The 23,497-nt window shown below is 36.9% G+C and overlaps 1 protein-coding gene across 1 annotated transcript in view; it reads right to left on the bottom strand.

Annotated features, from left to right (window-relative positions):
- LOC122801335 (integumentary mucin C.1-like) overlaps window positions 1–23,497 on the bottom strand; it is a 742,183-nt gene that overhangs the window by 277,040 nt on the left and 441,646 nt on the right. Inside the window, exons 5-6 of the mRNA XM_044070874.1 lie at window positions 21,272–21,394; window positions 15,209–15,322 (exon numbers count right to left, since the gene is read on the bottom strand). Coding sequence (XP_043926809.1) covers window positions 15,209–15,322; window positions 21,272–21,394 — 237 coding nt within the window. The remainder of the gene's footprint in view (window positions 1–15,208; window positions 15,323–21,271; window positions 21,395–23,497) is intronic.

The following is a 23,497-nucleotide window of genomic DNA, read 5'->3' as shown; positions in this document are numbered from 1 at the left end:
GCCTGTACCTCTGAGAAGTATATGGCAAACAGTGGGGGTCCCAGGACTGAGTCTTGTGGCACACCAGTTGTGACTGGTTAAGAGTTGGACCTGGAGGCTGCCATCTCTATGCCACACGGTCAGCGCAAGGCACACGCCATCCTTGTGCCGAGCTTCATGAATCCCGGGGCATGTGCTGGTAGAGGCAACTCACACTCATCCACTCTTCAACAAACTTTCATACATTCAATCATGCACACACTGAAAAACATCCCCCTCTCAAAGTCATCCATTCAACCTCAATCCTTTTACTCACATGAATGGACTCACAGAGACACACACAGACACACACACACACACACACACACACACACACACACACACACACACACACACACACACACACACACACACACACACCTATATCCAGCTCTTGATCGCTGACATAACTCCCTACTGTGAACACCTAGGCAAACACACACACATACACACACACACACACACACACACACACACACACACACACACACACACACACACACACACACACACACTCACACACACACACACACTCACCGACCCCCACCACTCTCTTTCCACTGAACTTCCTTAAATTTGGCATAGAGACAAAGCACTTGAGAGCGATTTGGAGGAATTGTGGCTGACTTTTCAAGTACAAATATTTATTCTGAAGTTTGAGGAATAGTGAATCACTACAAGACATAAAGTACAGTTGAATAAACAGACCTACCATAATAGTAGATCACTGTTGTGGTAGCTTAAGCTATACTGAATGTCCTGCCAAAGACCAGACCAGCCAGCTAGCTTTCAAAGTTTTAGGCACCATCCACATGCCCTAGCCAATGCACAGCTTGAGGAGAGGAGAATAAAGTTATTTGTTAGGGCACCAAAACTTCAGAGCTTTCTTGCTTCAGAAGGGGCTGACTAGAGCCCTGCCAGATAGGAACTGTAATAATAAAAATCCCACAACCTGGCAGAAAAATTACAAAAGGGGATGGAGAGAGGGTATAGTTACTGTAACAGTGATCTATTTGAACATTGACTGTTGTAGTAAATTTTCTTACTCATTTGTATTATGTTCATCATTAGAGCACTCTTGCAGTATCCTAAACTATATGGGACAAATATCAGAACTTAAAAAAGGGGAGGATGGTGACAGATCACAGTCCTGTAACCCTTGGAGAATAGCCCATGCGAACCCTGCTCTGGACTTATATACGTATTGTAGTTTGTAGTGCTTGGTAAAGGTGTGCACATATGATTAACTTACTAGCTCTAGTATAGTACTACAATCAACTTTCCAAAAAGCCACAAAAGTAGTCAAAGCCTTGGTAGAGTGGGCCCTGACCAAGACTGGCATGGGGCATTAGGATTAATATGAGTAATATATAATTATTGACCATGGAATGGGTCAGACCAATTTATAACCAAATTGTATAGGTTATTTTGAGCACAAAAAGGGAAACTGTCTAAGCTTAAAATGACCTGCAAAGGCCACTAGCCTCATCCATACCTATGAATTTATGCACTTATAACACTTGTCTCATGAACTGTATGCTCCTGATTTTACTTTTTTTTTAAACCTTCTGGTAAATATGAATTTATATTTTGTTACAAATATATTATGTTATGTCACTGCACTATATAATTTAGTTTTACCTTTAATCTTATATTTTTGTTGTTACTATATACGTAACCTGAACTGAGCCTGTAAATGGTCATATATGAGCAGTGCTCACCAGGGGTAAACAAAACTGAATAAATAAATGAATAAATATCATTAGATTTTCCTCAAGTAAAGTCTGAGCATAAGAAACATAAGAATTGAAGAAACCATGAAATCTATAATTCTGAGATATTTCCTGGTAGACAGTTGGGTGTGGTTAGAGGCTATCGGAAACTACTTCTTGTAATAGCCAACTTTGTCCTCAGGAATAAAGCCATCATGAAGGATGTATCCAAGTGACATCACAGAAGGACTGTCCTGTGAAACAGAATGAAAAATAATTTCTCTATGTTCACTTGAAAATCTTACTGAGAAAAAAGGTTTGGAGCCAATGTAAGAGATCTTTAACTATCTGTAAAAGAATCTGCAAAACAAGGTAATCATTATTATGTGGGGAAAAAGGTGAATAACCTGAAACCTGCAAAGGGTATTATGGGAGCTAGGCACTTTATAAATACACTTGGAGCTTTGGACACGTAATAAAATTGATCTTTCTCCCACCTCAGTTTGTAAATTATTCATATATTTGCAGGTCTAATAAAAATGATAAAAATATGGATGGAACCTAATGTTATGACCCTGGCCACTTTACCTAAGTATTCTAACTTAATGCCACCTATATCGCAACATTTTTTTCTTTTGTATGCATTGCATATAACTTCTCCATACTTCATCAGCTGATTTCAACTTCAAACAACTTTATAACGTAAAGAATATCTCATACTGGTTGGATATCTATTCTTACATAGCTTTTACATTACTCTAACCTTATTGTATACATTGTATTACATTGACAATCTCTCAGTATTGATTAGTAATCTACCCCGGTTAAAAATCTGAGCAAACAAACAAACAAATAATAAAACAGTATGCTCTTTAATTGTAATTTCAGTCCTACTCACATTTTAAAATTTCCATCTTAATACTGCATTAGCGTTTAAGTTCATCCCATTGTAAAGCACAGTGACACAGAGATTAGCACTGCCATCTCCAAGTGTTTGAATCTATTGGTCATTTCCTGGCTATGTTGATTTCTGCAAAAAGCCTGTTTTGTCTTTGCTGACTCCAGTTGTAATTTTACATTGTGCCATAATTTTCTTCCACATTCAGAAGACATGATATAAGTGAATTGAAGAACTCCAAATTTTCCTAAGGTGTGTGTGTCATCTCGGGGGGGGGGGGTGACAGAGAGAGAGAAAGTATCTCATTCTATATCATTTCTAGACCAATACTGTTTTAGTTGCCTGTTACTCTCTGACTGAATGGATAAACTCCCACACCCCTGAGATCAGGAAACGGATCAAATAGGTAAGAGGAAATAAATGAGCATATGTATGAACGAATGAATGAATGTTTCAATATGTGTTCGTCTTGGTTTACAATCAAAATCTTGAATGCCGTTATGCGAACTTTGATTACAGAAAGGCAGTTTTCAAAGTTATCATAACGATTTGAAATATGTCGAACCTGCAAAAGTGAATGCTAGTGTGCATTCTTTGTTGTGAAATTGACATTTTGATTGGAGATTGCACTACAGAGGGGATTGGGAACTTTGCCCTTTTCCTCATTGTAGTGCGATCTTGGGTTGTGATATATAATTAGCAGGAGGTGTGTGGGGTACAGTGGGGCTTGCCCCATTGCAAATGAGAGTAGACAGCCACCGGAAGTCAAGATACATTTTTAAAATGTCAACAATATCGACATTTAACAATCAGTATTTTGAATGTGTCATACATGTGACTGTTCAATGTTGTCATTTGATGACATTTTAGTTCATATAAGTAGTCTATCATTGAAACGGTGTCGACATTTTGATAGTAACCCGTTAGTCTTTCATGTAAACAGGTGGCCATGGTAGTGCAGTGGTTAGCGTTGCCACCTCACACCAAAGGTTCCCCAGTTCGATTCTCAGCTGGGGTATCTTCTGTGTGGAGTCTGCATGTCCTCCCTGTGGTCGCGTGTGTTTCCTCCGGGTGCTCCGGTTTCCTCACACATCACAAAGACATGCAGTAGGTGGACTGGACACTCTAAATTGGCTCTAGGTGTGAGTGTGTGCATGTGTGTGCCTTCTGTGGAAGGTTGGGTGCTGGGCTGGCAACTTGACACCGTAAAAACTCCACTGCCAATCATGAGCGGACAGATGATTCACTGTGGTGACCCCTAACTGGGAAAACTCGAAAGAAGAAGAAGAAGTCTTTCATATAAACAAAAGATGGGATACAGGAAATTACAAAAAAATGCCTAGGTAGGCACTCATCTTAGGGCTTTATGATACTTGTTAGCAGCAAACCTAGCCTCTTCTAGATGTTAACTTTGCAACACGCTGAGCTGCCATCCCTCTCCAAAGGATTGGCTTTGGTCAATCTCTTTTAATCTAGCCTGCTACTACAGCATTCATATCATTGACTAATCCTGAGCTGTTAAGTTCACAGTCATGGTATTATCTCGCTGTACCACACAACCGGCTTACTGAATTTAAAAAGTCATTTTCCTAACTGTACAGTTTTCTGCTCAACCCTTGTTTTAATTTGACACATGCTAAGGAGGCTGGCAGAATTATATCATCTGCATAATGTATTATGCTAATTCTGCTACTTTTCTCAAAAACTGAGTTCATACAGTGATGCAGAAGGAGTGAACCCAGGAATGATCCAGTTTGTAACATACTGATCAAGTCTCTATGTGTGGAGGTTACATATATAGACCCAGCTCTCTGGTTATCCTTTCTGCTTACAATAACTGAGATCAGTGGTCTTTATCTTCTCAGTCATTAATCAGCAGTCGACAAATCCAAAGCCACTGAAAGTTTGAAGAAACTGTTCTTAATGCTTAACCCATCAAGCAAGCAAATTTTCTTTGGACTGCTTCTACTCCATTTCGAGGAACATCCCTGATGGAAAATTATAATGAGTAATTTATTGCACAAAAAACAGTCTGATGCTCATAAGCTTTTGTTATAATATTTTATAATATTTCTAAAATCACAAATTCGTAAAGTGTGACTGATTATCTTTAGCAATCTTACAGCAATTTTTGGACTACATATACTGAAGCATTGTTTACGCATTGCTGGAACAGATCTTCCTTTGTTACAATGCAGTTTATCTTATAGGTATCTCACTGGAAACAGTTTGAATTGCAAGGAAGACTAATGCTCTCAGATATATATGAGCTGCATCCTATGCCCACGGTTCAGAATTTGATTTTTTTTCCTTCTTCATTTGACTGCTGTTTGACTCTGAGCACATCACTTAACCAGACAGTGTTCTGTGGTTGCACGTTAAAAAGCAATGTTTGTTCAGTGGGTTTAACTGGCCAAAAAAATTGATAAAAAAACAAACAAAAATGATTGTCTAGAGATCTGTTGACTCAGAACATTTATTGGTAAAGTAGTAAATATATTGTTTAACTGTTATGTAATATTCATAGACGATTCAGAAGAAGATTGTGGTAATTAGGTGATTCATTCATTCATTCATTGTCAGATTACCTGCTTAATTCATTTAGGACTCTTGGGGGGAGAAGGAGACAATCCCAACATTCACTGGGTACAGTGTATAGAAATGAATCCTGGGTAGGATGTCAGACCACAGTAGGATTAACACAAATTCACACATGCACACACGTGCACACACGTGCACACATGCGCAAACACACACATGCACGGGCACAAAACTACACACACAAACAAACTCATACGATTTGGAAGATCGTGGCTTATTCTACTCTTTTAAAATGTACTTCTGTATTTATTGATTAACTGATTTATGTTTTGTTAACTAATGCTACTCCAACTAGTCTATGCTCTATTTTTAAGGGGATGCCTCAGTAGTGACTAGGTAATACTGACTAGTATTCATATATATATATATATATATATATATATATATATATATATATATATTTTTTTTTTTAATATGTTTATCTTCAGTCTTGCTGGCCCCTGTTCCCTGTCTGTACTGTGTCTACCACCTCAGTCCTTTTCCACCTCCCCAGAACTTATCCAGTATTCTGGTCATGGATCTTCAGGCTACTGGTGGCTCTACAAGTCTTTTAACAACTGTCAGGAGCTGGGGGTTCATTTATGCCCTATCCTGTTTCCCCCATACTATGTGGTACTTGGCATGGTCTAGATAGACATGCAATGTGTAGCAAGTAATGAATCTCCATGCCTCCAGCAGCTCAGACAGGCCCACTTTCTACCATCTGACCACAAATACCATTCAATGGTGACCCCAACCTCCACCAAGGATCATCATATGGAGAAGCCTACATTCCACCAACCCCCAGGATAGGCACACCAATCCTTCCTCTGCTTTTCCATCAGTGAGCCAAGATACTAATTGAACTTGGGCTACCTGGGCCACAGTCAGGTCTTTATCTTTCTATGCTGGTTGAGTGGCTAATATCCCTATATAGGTGGCAATACTAATGAGGAAAAATTTGGCCAAGTCACCAAAAAAATCCACCTGCTTTACTTCCTGTGTGGCACTGAAGTGGATACTGAGGTGAAGGAAGATAATGTACATTGTTAAACAAGGAAAATGCTGTAGAGAATGGCAGCTCTGAGTAACTGTGATACTAGAGTGCATCCAGGATCCTGGAAAGCAATGCTTTTGAGGATGATGAAAATTTTGGAGTAAATGATGACTTAATTCTGCAGTTATCTTTTTCATAATTATGTTGTATGCCTTTAAAAGAAGTTTAATGAAGTAGTTAAGCCTTGCATCTTTTAGGGGTTATTGCTTCTCTTCAGATGGTAGGAGTATCATTAGCTCTTCTATTATGACAAAAATCTTTCAGAGATACAGTGAGACAGAAACAAGAGCTGTCTTAGAAAATGGGAGTGATGGAGAAAATGCACAACATGGAATAATGTTATTTCTTACTGCAGTTTTGGTGCATTAAAAGGAGGCACTGATGGACATGTGTGCATTTTGGCATACATTTTTGCTACATTAAGAATTCATATTTTACAAACATAGGTGTTGTTCTTTTCTACTTTGAGCTAATAAGTGATGTAAATTAAGACACTCACCATGTACTTCTTACAGATTCTAATAGCTAACTTTCAAAAAAAAAACAATGTTGTGCACCACTCTCTGACTTTAAAGTGTATGACACACATCTCAGTCACAGAAGGCACATTCATCTCTTAGTGAGGGACACTTTTTAGAATAAAACAAACATCTAAAGGATTTTGTTGGGCTATTGTGCTCTTCCTCAGTTAGTAGCCAAAATGTTATACATGCTGGAAAGTGGGATTGGAGAAGTGGTAGGGGTCATTCAACTACAGTTTAAATGTGGGCATCTCCTGCACTTAGAAAATCCTTTTTTTTTTTGATTCAGCAGACAGGAGGATTCACTATTTGTACCAACCATATCAATGTTTCCTTTCAGGAAAATTCAGGAATTTTAAATGAGATATTGAGAAATTGTTGTGTGATGAATTGGGACTGACCAATCATTAAAAAGTAGCTAGTCTTCTAGCTGATTGAGATTTGGAAGTGAAAGTCATTACTGGGTAGAGTGCCTGACCAATAATAATAAACAACTAGTGCACACTGTGGACACTGGAAACAGTACTAAGACAAGATGACTGGTGCCCTCACAGTTTTCAGTGAAAGACATTTCTTTCCCAGTAATCTAATCTCCACAGACTTGTGAGACATGGAAGATAGGACAAGATATTCAATAAGATAATAGATTTGTAGTACTGGTTGTACTGAGGGGAAGGGGTAGGGGGTAATGATCAAAATGTTAGTTTTAACAAGAGTTTAAACTGAAACAAGATGACAAAATGCAAAGTTGCGGTAATGCTTTATGATGCTTCTTATGCTTAATACCAAAATTCTTCAGAATGAAGTCTACGGATAGACTAATACTGGTTAAAATAATGACAGAGTAGATTTAAGTTTATTACATGACATCACAAATGTACCCACAAGGAACAAAGTAAAAGTCAACAAGTTTATGGATGATGGTCAATGGAGCCAGAAACTGCCTGAGTTGTGGCAATTATAGCTGAGGAACTAATGGCGAATATTTTAACGTTGTACATTTTGGATCCAAGCAGATGGTTTGTACTTTGAATTTCAAGCTCCCAGTGGAGATTTTTAAATGTTTACACATACACAAAACATCTGCTTTGCCAGCATTCGTGGGACTTGAATGCACCTTGACAAAACACATTTGAGTCATTTAATGGGATTTTAAATGGATATTTATTGGAAGTGAAAAAATAGTTAAGGATGAAAGCAAGCAGAAGTTGTTTATTTCAGTTTTCAAAGTTGTAGTTCAACCTCTCTTCCATTTCTTCTATTTTTTGTCTCTCACCTTAATCAGATATCTTATTCTTATGGAAATATACCCCTCTGACATTGTATGCCTAGATCCTGATGTTAAACATTTTTTTTATTTTTTTCCAAACAATTTCTCTTTCAAAACTTTTCACACTCCATCTGCGTTTTTTCCACTGAACACCACACTCTACTTAGTTTTACATAGTTACTTTTTTGCTTCCGTATAGTCTGTAATTAACCTTCTGTACATTGGTTTAGATTTCAAATTGGCAGAATTATCTAGCAACAAATTAACCTTTATAATCCCATGATCACTGCACATCAATGGTGGTAAAACTTGATTTGAATGTCTAATATTTTTCTTCCTCTGTAAGTTTTTTACAATCCTGAATATATGTTGTGACTAATTTCCTTAATTATGTTGTTGAATCAATATTATTCCAGTCTGTTTCTGGTAAATTAAAGTCCGCAGCTAATGTCATTCTTCCCTCCAATATTTCATGCAAGAACTGTATGAATTCCTGTAGGTCATCTGCACTTGACTTTGATGGTTTCTACACTCCAACAATTGTTATATGTTCCAGGGTTGTCTTTATTGTCACAGTCACATAGTCTATAACATCGATGTTATCACTGAACATGTAATAATTACAGGTCTCATAACTGTCGCTAGTCCCTATCCAAACATCTCCACCTAATTTTCTGTTAGAATGTCTGTTACACTAAAAGATTTATAGCCTCATATAACCGATTTCCAGTCATTGTTCTTTAACCATGTTTCACAAACAATAACAACATCAATCTTGTGGGAACGTAGCGGATTTTGCAATAAAAAAATGTTATTAATGCTCCTAGCATTAACGACCATCAGAGATGCATTGAATATTGCTATCTGTGTACTGCTAAATTTTCGACCTGGCAAGAATCATGCCAAGTGTTTGTCAGATATTAAAAAATATTTGCTGCAAAAATTCTCTTCCCTGATCTTGACAAATGCACTCCATCAGGTCTGACCACATGTGTGGTCAAAACTAGGCCTGGATACTCTACACATTTCCATTTTTTAAAACAAGGCATTTTTTTTCCATGTAGATATTTACTCAAAAAATCTTTTCATTCATAGTGACCTGACTATCCTTTCTATAGGTGATTTGTGAAAAATATGTCCTAACACCAGTACAAGCTATACTATCTAGGAGGGTTGTCAGTTCCCTACTAACAGTCAGAGAATCATTGCAGATGAAAGCATTTGTACCAACATGAATAAAAATAGATTCCTTACATTAAGGCATTCCAAGGCTTGTCTCACATCTTCTATTTTTGCTCCCGGCAAGCATAACACTATTTGAAGTTCGTCATCTTCTCTGGCAGTATAAGTTTCAGTATTCTTCAAGTTAGACTCATCTAGGTTTATTTAGCTGTAAGATGTTTTGTCCATTAACATGTTCAATCTGTGCAACTGATTATTGTTTAATTTTATTTTTATTTGTGTGCACTTTTTTTTTTTTTTTTTTACAGACAATCCTTCTGTTGCCCATCAGATCACTGTGTGCTAGTGAAGTAGATGCATGTACCATAGCTTCTGCATCTTAGATACCCCGTGAAGTTTGATTGACAGTGCTGAGATTTAAACCCATTCAAACTCCCGGTCAGTTACTACAAAGCCATTTGCCTTTTCAAGCACAAGTGCTCCTGACATAATCTACATGTAACACAAGTTAAGCACCCAGACTGAATATCAGAACACTAAAACACTTTTCCCTGCAATGCTCCACATCTCTTACAAATGTTTATATATATCCCTTTCTAATGATGTTCACTACGCAAGAAGTTATTGTAGATGTAATATCAAATACATTTTACTTATAAAAACTTTGTCAGTTTTTTATCTAAGACATAGATTGTGAGAAATTTCATGAGCATATTTATACTCAATCAAGACAAGTAATTGAACAATGCAGCTCCGAAAAACAGCTTTAAACTAGGACTTGGTTATAAAGTCAAACATGTGTTACCTAAAATTGCATGCAAGATCATAGCCCAGGCCTATCCACTCTCAGGTCTCCTATATGCCTCATCTGTTCTCATTAACTTACAGTCCTGTCACCTAGCTAAATAAGAGAAATTTTATCATGCGTTTACAAAGTAAACATTAAATAAACATATCCCTGCTGTGTGCTCCATTCCATTAACTGGTTGGAGCTATATAATCTTTCTAGCTTTTACTCATCTTAAGACTACTTTAACATCAGCTATTCCTCAGACACATGCCCTTCAACCAGTTGATTATTAAATTTTACACAACCAACAAAAACTACTGTCAATGTTCATGCAAAAATCTAAAAATCATAACAGTGTTCATTAGCAAGCACTTGAAAGTTTGGCTGCCTGTATTTTGTATGTGTTGCGAAACTGTGGAACTCTGTTGCAACATATGGTAGAAATATTTCAAATTTCATTTAAAACATATCCACCAGTAAACTGAACATGCACTTGTAACATATTAGTAAGACTACTTCTTATTCAAAATCTCATTTCAGCTGATAATTAAAATGTCATTGTAAACACATCAGCAAAATATTCCTGCAGTAATACCACCACTATTATTGTCTACCCTCATTAAGCACTTAGATCTAATTAATATCAAAATGTGTTCACACTTTTTTCCAGGTTATAAGGCTCAAATTAATTTTATTTGTTTGCAACAATATGCACACACCCCATTTCCTGTCTGTGTACTAAAATTAAAGTGTGACTATGTGTGTACACTGTAAAATAATACTGAATGCTCTACAGATGCAAGAAAACATACATGTTTGCAAGTACAGCCGGGATGAAAAAAATAAACATAAGATAAAACAGAACTAATTTACAAACACGGAGGAATCATAGAAGGTACAGACTCCTGCAAACAACTGAAGCAATGAGCAAATTGCTTCTAGAGTGACCTGCACTCAGGTCACTCCATAACAAGTACAAATATGAGTCTGTCATTGTCCATCTTGGTGTGAATGACCTGAGATGTACCTCTCTGGACTACAAGAAAAGAGACATGGAGGAACTCACGGATCATGTAGCCCAGGCAGGTATGACCCTAGCCCTGAGTAGCATCCTGCCATCACCCGGAAATTTACCACAATACAAGGACAAAATGATTGACTTCAACAATTGGCTAAGCTTCTGGTGTCATTCTAAGGGGATCCAGTGTCTGTCTGCCTGAGACGACATGATCGACAGAACATGATTCTTTGCCAGAGATGGCCTGCACCTGTCGCCCCTGGGATTCCAGATACTGGCTAAGACTCTTACTACCCCAATAGTGCCTTTTTAGGAAGGTTCAAATGACAAACTCACCACTGTAGCAGGTATAAACAAGCAAAATCTGAGGGCAATGTTACTCAGTGCTAGAAGTCTAAACCTCAAAATGCACTCACTCGAGGTACTCCTTAAAATGGAGAACATCGACATCTGTGCAGTGAAGGAGACCTGGTTCAAGGCTCCAGAGAGAACCCCTGCATTACCAGGCTATAACTCATACCACACCTTTTGGCCACCTAACCTGGACCGAAACACTAAAGGAGGAGGCATGTCCATATTCATTAAGGATATCCATACCCCCAGGCTAGCTGCAACTTACACTGAGCAAGACCGCAATCCAGGTTGTAGCTTGTTACAGATCTCCTGCCATGTTCCAGGATGCCCACTACACATTTCTTGATATATGGATAATATTAAGGTACAGCCCAATACCCTAATAATGGGTGATTTCAACTACCCCAACATCAACTGGGAAAACTGCTCATGTACTTACTCATTTGCTCAACGCTTTCTGGAATTCATAAATTCCAACACCCTGGATCAACTTGTCCATACCCCCACCAGGGGCAGCAATATCCTGGACATAGTCATTAACAATATGGGCAACCAATGTTCCACACCAGAGGTCAACTCCTTGTTGGTCAGATCTGACCACAAGCTAATCACCCTAGACATCAATATCCCGCCACCATCTCCCATTAAGGAATCCACCATAAAAAGCTTCTCCAAAGCCAACTTCTTGTTTCTTAAGACAGAAGTGGCAAGCTTCATGACACCCATACAGATGGAAAATAGAGGTACAACTGCTGAATCCTATATAAATGCACTGTATATGCACATACACGAGTGCATGGATCGTGCCATCCCCAACAGAACCAAGATGCTATCCTCCAAAAAAAGGAAGCCAATCTGGTGGTCCCCTGCTATAAACAAACTCTACAACAGAAGGAAGAAGCTGTTGCAAAAAAGAGTAAAATCCCCTGATTGCAGGAACTCCCTGGTCAGTCTCAGTAAGAAGCTGATATCCCTCATAAAATCCTCCAAAGCTAGTTGTGAAAATAAAATCGCTACTAATTCTAAAGACAACCACAAAGCATTCTACAGCTATGTCAAGAATCTCAATGGCGACACTCAGATCTGCTCTTAGCTACAGCACAATGGCACTAGATATATGGAACCAACTGATATTGCCAACATCCTGGCAGACAGGTTCAGTGCAAACTTCACCACCCCCACCCCCCAAAGGGCCCATCACTATACCGGAAGAATGCAAAGCCCCTTTAATCACAGCTGCACAAGTAAAGACCACACTCTCCAAAGCCAAGAACACAGGATCCATGGGAACTGACAACATCCCAGGCAGCGTTCTGCATGAATTAAAGAACGAACTGGCACCCCACCTAAGTACCATGTTCAGTCATAGCCTCATTTCAGAATTTATGTCGACTGAATGGTGCACAGAGATGATTATCCCACTCCATAAAGAGGGGCACCACCACACACCCCAGAAACTACCACCCCATTAGACTAATGAGGCTTGTCTGCAAGGCCATGGAATGTATCATCTTGGACCTTATAAACAAGGACGGGTCTTATCAAAATTCCGAAGAGGTAAAACACCGAACGTGAAAACATCAAACCCAAAATATTGAATGGTGAAAATAGCGAAGCCTCAGAAGATCAAACTCTTACCTAGGGCAAGATTTTGGTGGGCTGTTCCATGGCTTCACTATTTCCTCCACTGTGATGTGAGAGTTACGGACCTTAGGGTTAGGGTGCGGGTTAAGGTAAGTGGATAGTTAGAAATGTAAGTATGGTGTAGTGTAGGGTTGTGTTTTGTTAACTGTATGTGCGTATACTATTTAGTTTGTTTGTGTATAGATTAGTAGGGTATGTGTGTGATAGTTACTGACCTTAGGGTTAGGGTGCAGGTTAAGGTAAGTGGATAGTTAATAATGTATGTGTGGTTTAGTGTGGGGTTGGGTTTTGTTAACTGTATGTGTGTGGTTTATTTATTTTGGTATGATTGTGTTGTGTGTATGTTTCTTGGAAAAGCAAATTTTTTCCCTGGGAAAAAATTCGCTATTCTGAGCATTCCATGTTTTCAATATTCGAAATTCCAAGTTCGAACATATGGTGTTTGACATTTTCGAATTTTGACTATATGATATAGACCCAACAAGGACATAGGTAACCTCCAAACTCTGGACTCCACTCAGTTTGGGTTTGTAAAAGGTAGATTATGTCTCCTAAACCTGATTGACTTCTTTGAAGCAGTCACTAGAGTCATGGACGAGGGTAAGGTGGTGCACACAGCTTATCTTGACCTCACAAAGCCTTTTGACAACATCCCCCACTCTGAAATTATAGACAAACTCACTAGACTGGGCATAAATATCTATGTCACAAGATGGGTGCCCAACTGGCTCAATGTCAGAACCCATCCAGTGAAAGTAGCCAACTCCAAATCCATCTTCACACCAGTGACAAGTGGAGTACCGCAGGGCTCAATCTTGGGTCATCTCCTGTTTGGCATCTACTTCTCAGAAGTCCAGGCTAATACAGCAGGTCATTGGCTAATGAATTTTGCAGATGACTGCAAACAAGGTGCCATAATACAATCGCCTAATGGTGTGGACATTCTACAAAGGGGCCTCAGTGACACTGATGCTTGGTGTCAAAGTAATGGCCTTAAGCTCAATGCCAAGAAGTGGATTGTCATCCCCTTTGGGAAAAACACTGTACCCATGAACTACCACATAGGTGGTAGCCTATTAAACACTGAAAGTGTGATAAGAGACCTTGGGACACAGATGGACAGTAGACTCTTCTTTGATAATCACATCACCATAGTAGTCAGGAAGTCCTTCTACATAGCACATCTCATCAAAAAGGGGTTCTCCTCCAGAAAAAAGAGGTCATTGTTCCTCTCTACTCATTCCTCATCAGTCCCATTATAGACTACAATGCCCCATTTGGCATGTACCTCACAAGACATCTACAAGGACTAGAAAGGCCACAGAAATACCTCACAAAGATGATTACTGACCTTAGACAGATGCCATACACAGACTTTCTCAAAAAACTCCAGCTCTACTCCCTCGCTTATTGCCTATTCAGAGGTGAACTCTGCCTAACATAAAAAGCCATGTCAAACCCAGATCTGTTGGACATGCTACACTTAAAGAAACCCCAGTCCCTCTGAGCCACAAGCTCCAGGGACCTAAACCTTGCCACCACAATAAACAGAACATGCTGGAGGGATAGATGCTTGTCCCAGAGACTTCCCATGCTCTGGAACAGACTACCCATTCTTATCAAGCAAAGGTCCTCATTAGCTCTCTTAAAGAAAAATCTCGACGACTGGATGGGAGATAGGAAATTCACCCTGGGGATCACTTCTGTGGCTCTGCTAGACAGGGGCACAGGAAAATAACTTTCTTGGGTGGCGAAAGTAGGGAATCTTTTTTGCTAGACTTATATAGGCCCCAGGGCCGATAGTCTAGTACCAACCTAAGACCCTACCTATGAACCTAAATATTAGTTAGTCACTACTTAATTATTTGTAACTATAGCATGACTCTACTAGACTAGCGCTTTCTGATCCTATGTTGTGTCATGCCTCTCATAAAATCTTGGATTCATTTCAGGTAGCTTTTAAGCAGACAAGACAATATCATGAAATAATGATGCCTCCCAGATGCTAAAGAAACCTGATTTTCTGTTTTATCCCCATACTACTGATGTATGCCATAAGAAGATACATGCACAGGTAAGTATTGCTGCTTAACTCAGTTAAAAAAAAACTGAATAAGAAATGCTGTAAAAGTGATTTAGAAATAATGATTGAATGGTACTAGACCTGGTGTAACCATTGTTGAAGATGATTCCAATATAGGTATTGCAAATGTTGTGGCTGTGCTTGTTTCAGATGTGGTTGTAGATGGCACTGGTATCATAGGTGGAGATGCTGAACCTAATATTACAATGAAATGCAATGTTACATGCATGCCAGCAGCAACACTTAAAACATCTCTAATGTATGTTATTTTCTTTGTTTGTTTTGTTTTACTTGTGCTACTTGTTATAATGACAAAGCATAATTATGCTTGCTAATATTTAGTAAAAAATGCTAGTAAGTAGCAGATCCTAACTAATCTGTTTCATTAGAGATGTAGAAAAGAAAAACAATCATGATTTGTGTGTTTTTGTCATAACATACTCTGGTTCCAGTTCTGGTAACTTAGCACCCTACATTTTATAAAATCAAGCTTGTGTATCATTTCTTCTACAATATGCCCTAAATTATCACATACTATGTAGATATGAAATGACATAACAGTTTTCAGTTTAATTTGATTTTCAAAGCACTAGTCTGTAATAATATCCTTTCTTGCTACTATTCTCACTTGCTTTTTCTAATGTTTTCATACCTCTTCATATAACGATATGCTGATACCCCTGTTGCATAAGCCATCTCAGTCATTCAATCATTATGGCGACATCATATCCATAAAGCTCTGTTAGCATAATTCCATTTTTTCCATCCTTGTTTTGACATTGTAAACTGCTTCTTGAAACATTGTAGCATATTCTTACATCTGTAAATATCTATATGTATATATATATAAGAGAGCGAACACAGCACAGTGCACAAACTGATTATGGGTGCTCAGAGCCAGCAAGATATTCGTCAACCAAATTTCAGTACTCAGTGGATTGCGCTTTGTGGAAGTTTGGGATTTATTCAGAGAGTGTTGGATTTTGATTGATGAATATATTTCTATATCTCTATCATTATACATACATACACACATATATATATATATATATATATATATATATATATATATATATATATATATATATATATATATATATATATATATATATATATATATATATATATATATATATATATATATATATATATATATATATATATATATATATATATATATATATATATATATATATATACACACACATGCATACATATATATGTAGATATATATATATGTATGTATATATATATATATATGTGTGTGTGTGTGTGTGTGTGTGTGTGTGTGTGTGTGTGTGTGTGCGCGTGTGTGTGTGTGTGTATTTTTTTTGTTAGCATACCTTTGTATCTGTCAGTATGGTTTGTTCATTTATTATGCGATCCTATTCTTTTCAGGCTGCTATTAATTTATGCTTGAACTGTTTCAGATATTTTTATTGTTTCAGAAAATGGATTTCATTTTGACCTTCCTCTCCATGGCAATGCAAAATCCAATGGGATACATGAATGCATAGAAAAATATAGATTGGGTGTCTCCTTAATTTGCTCAGAAATTTTTGGAAAATGTAACACAATACTTTATGCAAATTAATACAGTGTACAAACACATGATGATGGAAAGTCATTCTTGTTTTTGATTACCACACAAGTAAATCTATTTAAAGACCTATTTATAAATTGTCTGCGATTAAACTCAGAAGCTTTCCTTTGTCATAAGCATACTACTGTCACTTTAAAAGTAAAAGAATGACATACCATAATAAGTGATCTAAGCACTGTTTTAGCACAATAACTCAATTATAAAAATACAGTGTTTATGATTTATTTTGCCCGACTGTAGGAACCTCCCTTTTACCACAACAAAGTAAGTATCATATGTGCTGGTTAATAAAGGAATTATTTAATAACACACTAGAATAAGAATTGTAGTGCAGTACTTTATATTCAATTAAGTAAGGCTGAAATATACCAGCAGTCATTTTATGTGCACCTCCAACCCAGATGGTATAAGCATTATTGTGCAAGATATGAGTTGAAGAAAGTTGCATTTTAGATCACCTGGGACATTTAGCATCACTCTACACAGTAAATAAAGCTTGTCTTATCCTTCTTTCAATTTCTGCTCTTTTTTTCATTGCTGCCTGCTTGTCATCATTCCCATACTTGGTAAACTGGCGCATTCATTCCCCATCATTGGTGTAAGGTTCAACCAAAGGGGTCATCATCTTGGCAGCCATAAGGAATAGTTAAAACTTTTTTGTCTTTTGTCCTATAATCCTGTGTACATATAGGAAATGCTAGCTACAAAAGGCTGTTCACTTGGATGACTAATTCGGGTCTCCCTTACTTTTGTGAAGGCACCCCTGGTAAGCAATCCCGCAGATGTAAAACATGAGAGAATCTAGTCCTTTCTTTCTAGCAAGGATGATCATGATTGTGCATGTGCCTCCCTAATGTGCACCCCAGAAATTGCTCCACAACCACCGGGGTGCTTATCAAACCCCAGTCAGCTGGATCATTTGGGTCATATTCAGACTTTCTTTCCCTTAGGCTACAAAGCCCAGTGATTACAGATTGCCTATGGAAACTGTCCACAACTATATAATATATTTTATATGACATGCACACTTTACCTGAGCAGTAAGGCAGGGCATATATTTCATAAAGTACTACAAAGAATTAGATTTTTAAGTCTCCCTTGAATGTGATCTCATCTCAGTGGTGGCTTTGGTAAAAACTAGCTTGGAAAAGAAGATAATATGCTAGTGTAGTATGTTAGTGGTGAGACAATGTATAAACCCAGCAAATGGAGTACCCTCATGGCCTGTGTTAGACCTTTACTTGTTTTCCTTATATGCACATGACATCCTAGCAACCTCTGGTGTTGAAATGAAAAAGTACGTGTATGATCCAAACATATCCAAGGTTTTAAGTATGCAATCTAGTTAAGAGACACTGGAAAAAATTAAAAAAGATTTACTTTTGACTAATACAAAGCTGTATTTCATTTAAAGCAGAGAACATTGAATTAATGCATTGAGGTAAAATCATATGTTGTCATGAATATGTTTGGAGTAATGATACTAAGATGTGTAATGCCTATATAAAGCCACTGATTATTATAAATAATGCAGTTCTGGTTATGTACAATACAAGCTGCATTTGCAAACTGATGACTAGAACCTTGCATCTTGTATTCAGATTCCTTAATCCAATAAACCCTTCCATTTTATTTAAGGCCTTAATGAAGTCTAAACTCAAGTATGGATTAATTACCTGATACAACATAAGAAGAAATTACAGTAGTGTTGTACTGAAATCTCAAGGTTATGTAAGAAAAAAAATAATAATAATATCAGTGCCAGGCAGCTCCCAGCATATATGCAATAACTTATTGATGTTCAAAGTATGATGTCAGACATAACATCTTTTCTGATTATGACTGTTTAGCTTTCATAAACTGGCAAAGGAGAATTTTTGACTTGGTCTATGTGAACAATCAATAAGATTATGGAATGTTATAGATGGTTTCTCTCTAGGACGATGCAGTGTGAAACTTACTAGCATCAAAGTTTAATAGTGCAAAATATACGGTTTCTTTTAAAAAGGAAAGTCAGGCAATCACAAAGAATAAAATGAACATCTTCTGTTGATATGGAGGACACATGAAAGGGTATAGAAAAATATATCTGTCTGTATCTCTGGAACACTACAGAAGGGATGGTATGGCCTGATTTTATATGATATGTATGGTAAGGTAGGATGTGGTGAGGTGTGGTATCTTGTGGCTTGGGATGAGATATAACTTGGATGGTGTGATACATGCCATGGTATGCTTTGATGCAGAACTTTAAGGTACTGTAATGTGAGGCATTTCATTGTATGGACCAATGTAGTATGGTATGCTATAGTATGGCACAGTGTGATATGGCATGGTATGGTGTGGTATGGGATGCCATTGTATGGCATAGTCTTGTGTGGTATGTCATGGCTGGGTATTCTATGTAGCATAACTGTACTGTATGATAAGAAAAGCATTGTATGATATAACATGTTATGCTATTGAACAGTGTGATATGGCATTGTATGGTATGCTGGTGTTGATTGGTGCATGAAGGTATGGTATGATATGGTATGGTATGGTAAGTTATGGTGCAGTATGGTGTGCTATGGCAAATAATTATATGATATATTGTGGTGTGGTATGGCATGTTATGGTGCAGTATGATGTAGAATAGGAGATATCTGTATGGTATGTTGTGCTATGTTTTGGTGGTATTTCATGGTATAGTATGGTGTGGTTTTGGTATATTATGGTATGGTGTGGTATAGTATGATATGGTGCAGTATGGTGTGGTATGGCAGATAAAAATATGGTATGGTGTGGTATGGTATGGTATAGTATGATATGGTGCAGTATGGTGTGGTATGTCAGATAATATGGTATGATGTGGTGTGGTATGGTATAGTATGGTATGATATAGTATGGTGCAGTATGGTGTGCTATGGCAGATAACTGTATGATATGGTGCAGTATTGAAGATAACTGCATGATAGGTTTTGGCTGTGGTGTGATATGGTATGGTATGGTATGGTATGGCATGGAACAAAGTCATTTGGTATGGTATGTCATAGCATGGTATGGTATAATATGGTATGGTATGGTATGGGAAGGTTATTTCGGTAGTTTATCCACATCTTAGCAAAAACAAGTAAATCTGATCTTCCATTCTTCAACATTACAGTGGATTGATATTCTACCTTTTCAAGCTTCTGGGGTCAGTATTCTGAATGTCAATGTTCTGAACATTCAACTTTCTAACATAGATCCATATATATCTATGTATCTATATTTATATCTATATATCTATATCTATATATAGATATGAAATCAAGTTTATGAAGTAGAGTTTTGTTTTTTTAATTAGTGTCACAAAAATGTTGATACCTTTAGGGAAAAAATACATTAGCATGCCTTTCATGTCTTTAGAGTGTGAACACAGTGGCAGGACTGTGTATTAAGGTAATTATCAGTTGGCCAAAATTATATGATATAATTTAATGGTTTAAAAAATTTGAATAAATAGCCATTTAAGAGAGACAGACTATTCAATTACCTTAAAAAAGCCAGGGCCAGTTTCATGGCAAGATAATCATTTTTCCATGTCAGAGTACAGGAAACTAAAACAGGTGGATTATCTGGTATTTTGTTTCTCTGCTATACCTCATTCAAATGTATCAGATCGTGAGACTTTATTCTACAACAGCCATCATATTGTGATAAGAAGAGTCACAGTATCTGTAGAGAAGTTTATGTCAGAGACTGTGGAGCTTGGGTGTGGTTAAGACCAGGATAGTTTAAACCCAACAACAATATTGAAAAACAATTCTGGACGCTGTTTAAATAGAAGTACTACCTTTTCCAGTAGAAAAAAAAAGCAGTTCTAAAAAATGATTCTGTCAAAAGGACCTATTGATTTGTCAATAGGACCCATTGATCAAACAACACTCAGACTATCTGTAAACAGGAAAAAAACATCTCCATCAGTTGTATAGAAAATCAAGCAAAATGTGTATGATCTATCAGAAATGTATTCTCAGGTAATACCCAGTTTTCAAAAATACATCTACATCTCTTTGAATATGCATGGTTTATTGCTCCCCTTACATGATGTAAAAGTTTAATTTTAAATTACTCTTTCTAATTACTGTTCTTTGAACTGCAATATTCTCCTTAAATGTATGAGTAATTCAAAAATACATCAATTATATACTTATACTAAACTCTACTTTTTAGAAACATGTTAAAATCATGGTGCTAGCGGTTCATGTAGTTGAGACATGAAGAGGTTTTCCCCTTACACATCTATGGGAACTCCCTGAATCTGTTTTCAGCCAAATTTTGTAACTGGCCTCATGGGCTCATAAGTTTTGAGCAGCAGGGAATGCAGTGAAATAAAGACACCTCTAAGATAATAAAGAAACCTTATTTTCTGCATTTTACCCATAATACCTGGTATATGATAGAACCACGATATAATACACATGCAAATACGCATAGCTGCTTAACATAGTTATAAAATTGCAAAAAAGAAATGTCGTGAAAGTGATTTAAGAGGTAATGACAGGGTGGTACCAGACCTGATGTATCCACTGTTGAAGAAGATGCTGATGTAGATGGTGCAGCTGTTGTAGTTGTGCTTGTTTCAACTGTCGTAATAGATGGCTCTGGCATTACCGGATTCATAGGTGGAGATGATGGACCTAATATTATAAAGAAATGCAAGGTTACATACATGCCAACTGCAACACTTAAAACAACTCTAATTTTTTTGTTTGTTTTTGTTAGATAGGCAATGTTTAATTATGGTTGTCAGTACTCAGTAAAAAAATATTTGTAAATAGCAGATCCTAACTAACTTATCTCATCACAGAGAACCATCAGTCAGAATTTATGTGGCTCTAGATATTGACTTACTCTGGTATCACGTTTGGTAACTTAGCACACTTTAATCATATTATTTTATAAAATTAAACCTGTTAGTACTTTCTTTTGCAGTATGGCCTAAATTATTACCTGATATGCAGATAAGATAATATCCAGTGCCAATTTTTAGCTGAATTTGACTTTCTTTGTACTGATAGGTTTTGGTTCCCTAGCAACCATATATATGTTAAAGCTAATATGGGGAAATGACTCACCGGATTATTTAATCACAGTTAAGGTATGTCTAATGCAGATGTTCTGTTGGCTGACTGAATTTATTTTAGAGTCGCATGTCATATAATCAATGTACAAATAATCAAAATTCAGAAGCTCAAAATAACGATGTTAAAAAAAAATTGCATACGTATCAGATAAGCGTAACACTAATTAACAGAGCCACGTATAATGCTAGTAAGGAGTAGAACACTGCCGTCTGAACAAATGTTCTTTTAGTACATCAAGGACAGCCGATATCAAAAACCCAGATGTTTTATAGGTGTCATTAGTAGAAGATGATGCATTGTGAAAAACTCAGACTGTGACAGATTATATCAGTGACAAAAAATGTGTGCCAATTATAGAAATCAACCATTGCTGTATTTGTCAAGGCTGAGATAAAAGTATTGCAAAAATATGGTGTAATACATAACCATTTTATCCAGTGTGTTCAGAGTCTATTTCTTTTGGACGTAATGCATAACCAGGACAGGACTTGACTGTGAGGACATGTTATTCAGTATTGCTGACCATGACAAATGTAGAAAATAATGCCCCCCCCCCAAAAAAAAAAATTCACCAAGTGAAGAAGTCACTTGGTAAACAAAATCCATGACATAGTGGTACAAAATGTGGTACTCATTTAAAGCTGGAGAGCAACAATACAGTGGGACAGAAGCAGTCTGGTTACTATATATTCACCTGCTTGAAAATGTCTTCTGTGTCAATCTGTGGTTCAGGATCTCACTAACTAAAGCAATCATGTCATCTCTCTAACTAGAGCAATGAAATTGGTAGGCAGAGAAAGCTGAGTGTTGTTTTCACAACATTTAATCTTGATATTCCAGGACTCACATTTACAAGTTGCGCGATATAAAACTATTATAATACAGTAGTCATCAGTGTGATTACCTCAGATGTGTGTGTGTGTGTGTGTGTGTGTGTGTGTGTGTGTGTGTGTGTGTGTGTGTGTGTGTATATATCCGTAAAGATCCACGAACGTCAACATCACCGAAACAGATTCGGCTGGGCATACTTGCGCGAAAGTGCTTTTCTTTGAAGAAGCACTTTTGCGTAAGTATGCCTGTTGCGGAGGTCGTACTACGGTGCAGATAAAGGAAAATTCCATTTTCCCCACTGTAGTGTGACCTCGGAGTGAGAATATTAAAGTGGGGAGTGCAGGGGGGGCTTGCTCCCCTGCAAAAACATAAAGTTAATGTTTTTTTTTTGTTTTGCTTAACACAGTTTAATGAAAGCACTTTTTCGGTGAAAGCGCTTTCATTAAAGTGTGTTCGATGATTGTGGATTCAGACTATAGAACTTTCGTTTAATAGTCCTAGAGCCATATATATATATATATATATATATATATATATATATATATATATATATGTGTATATATATATATATATATATATATATATATATATATATATATATATATATATATATATATATATATATATATATATGTGTATGCGTGTGTGTGTGTGTGTGTGTGTGTGTGTGTGTGCGCGTGTGTATATGTATATATATATATATATATATATATATATATATATATATATATATATACACCTGCACATATAAATATATACATATATAATTATATATATATATATATTTCTGAGAAAATACATAATATGATCAGTCTCTTGATTGAT

Source organism: Protopterus annectens, chromosome 4.part1 (genome assembly GCF_019279795.1).
Source record: "Protopterus annectens isolate FY-2018-M chromosome 4.part1, PAN1.0, whole genome shotgun sequence".
In the NCBI taxonomy this organism is placed as follows: domain Eukaryota; kingdom Metazoa; phylum Chordata; order Ceratodontiformes; family Protopteridae; genus Protopterus; species Protopterus annectens.
The sequence above is the reverse complement of the archived record's forward strand: the minus strand, read 5'-3'. Positions and strand labels throughout refer to the sequence as shown.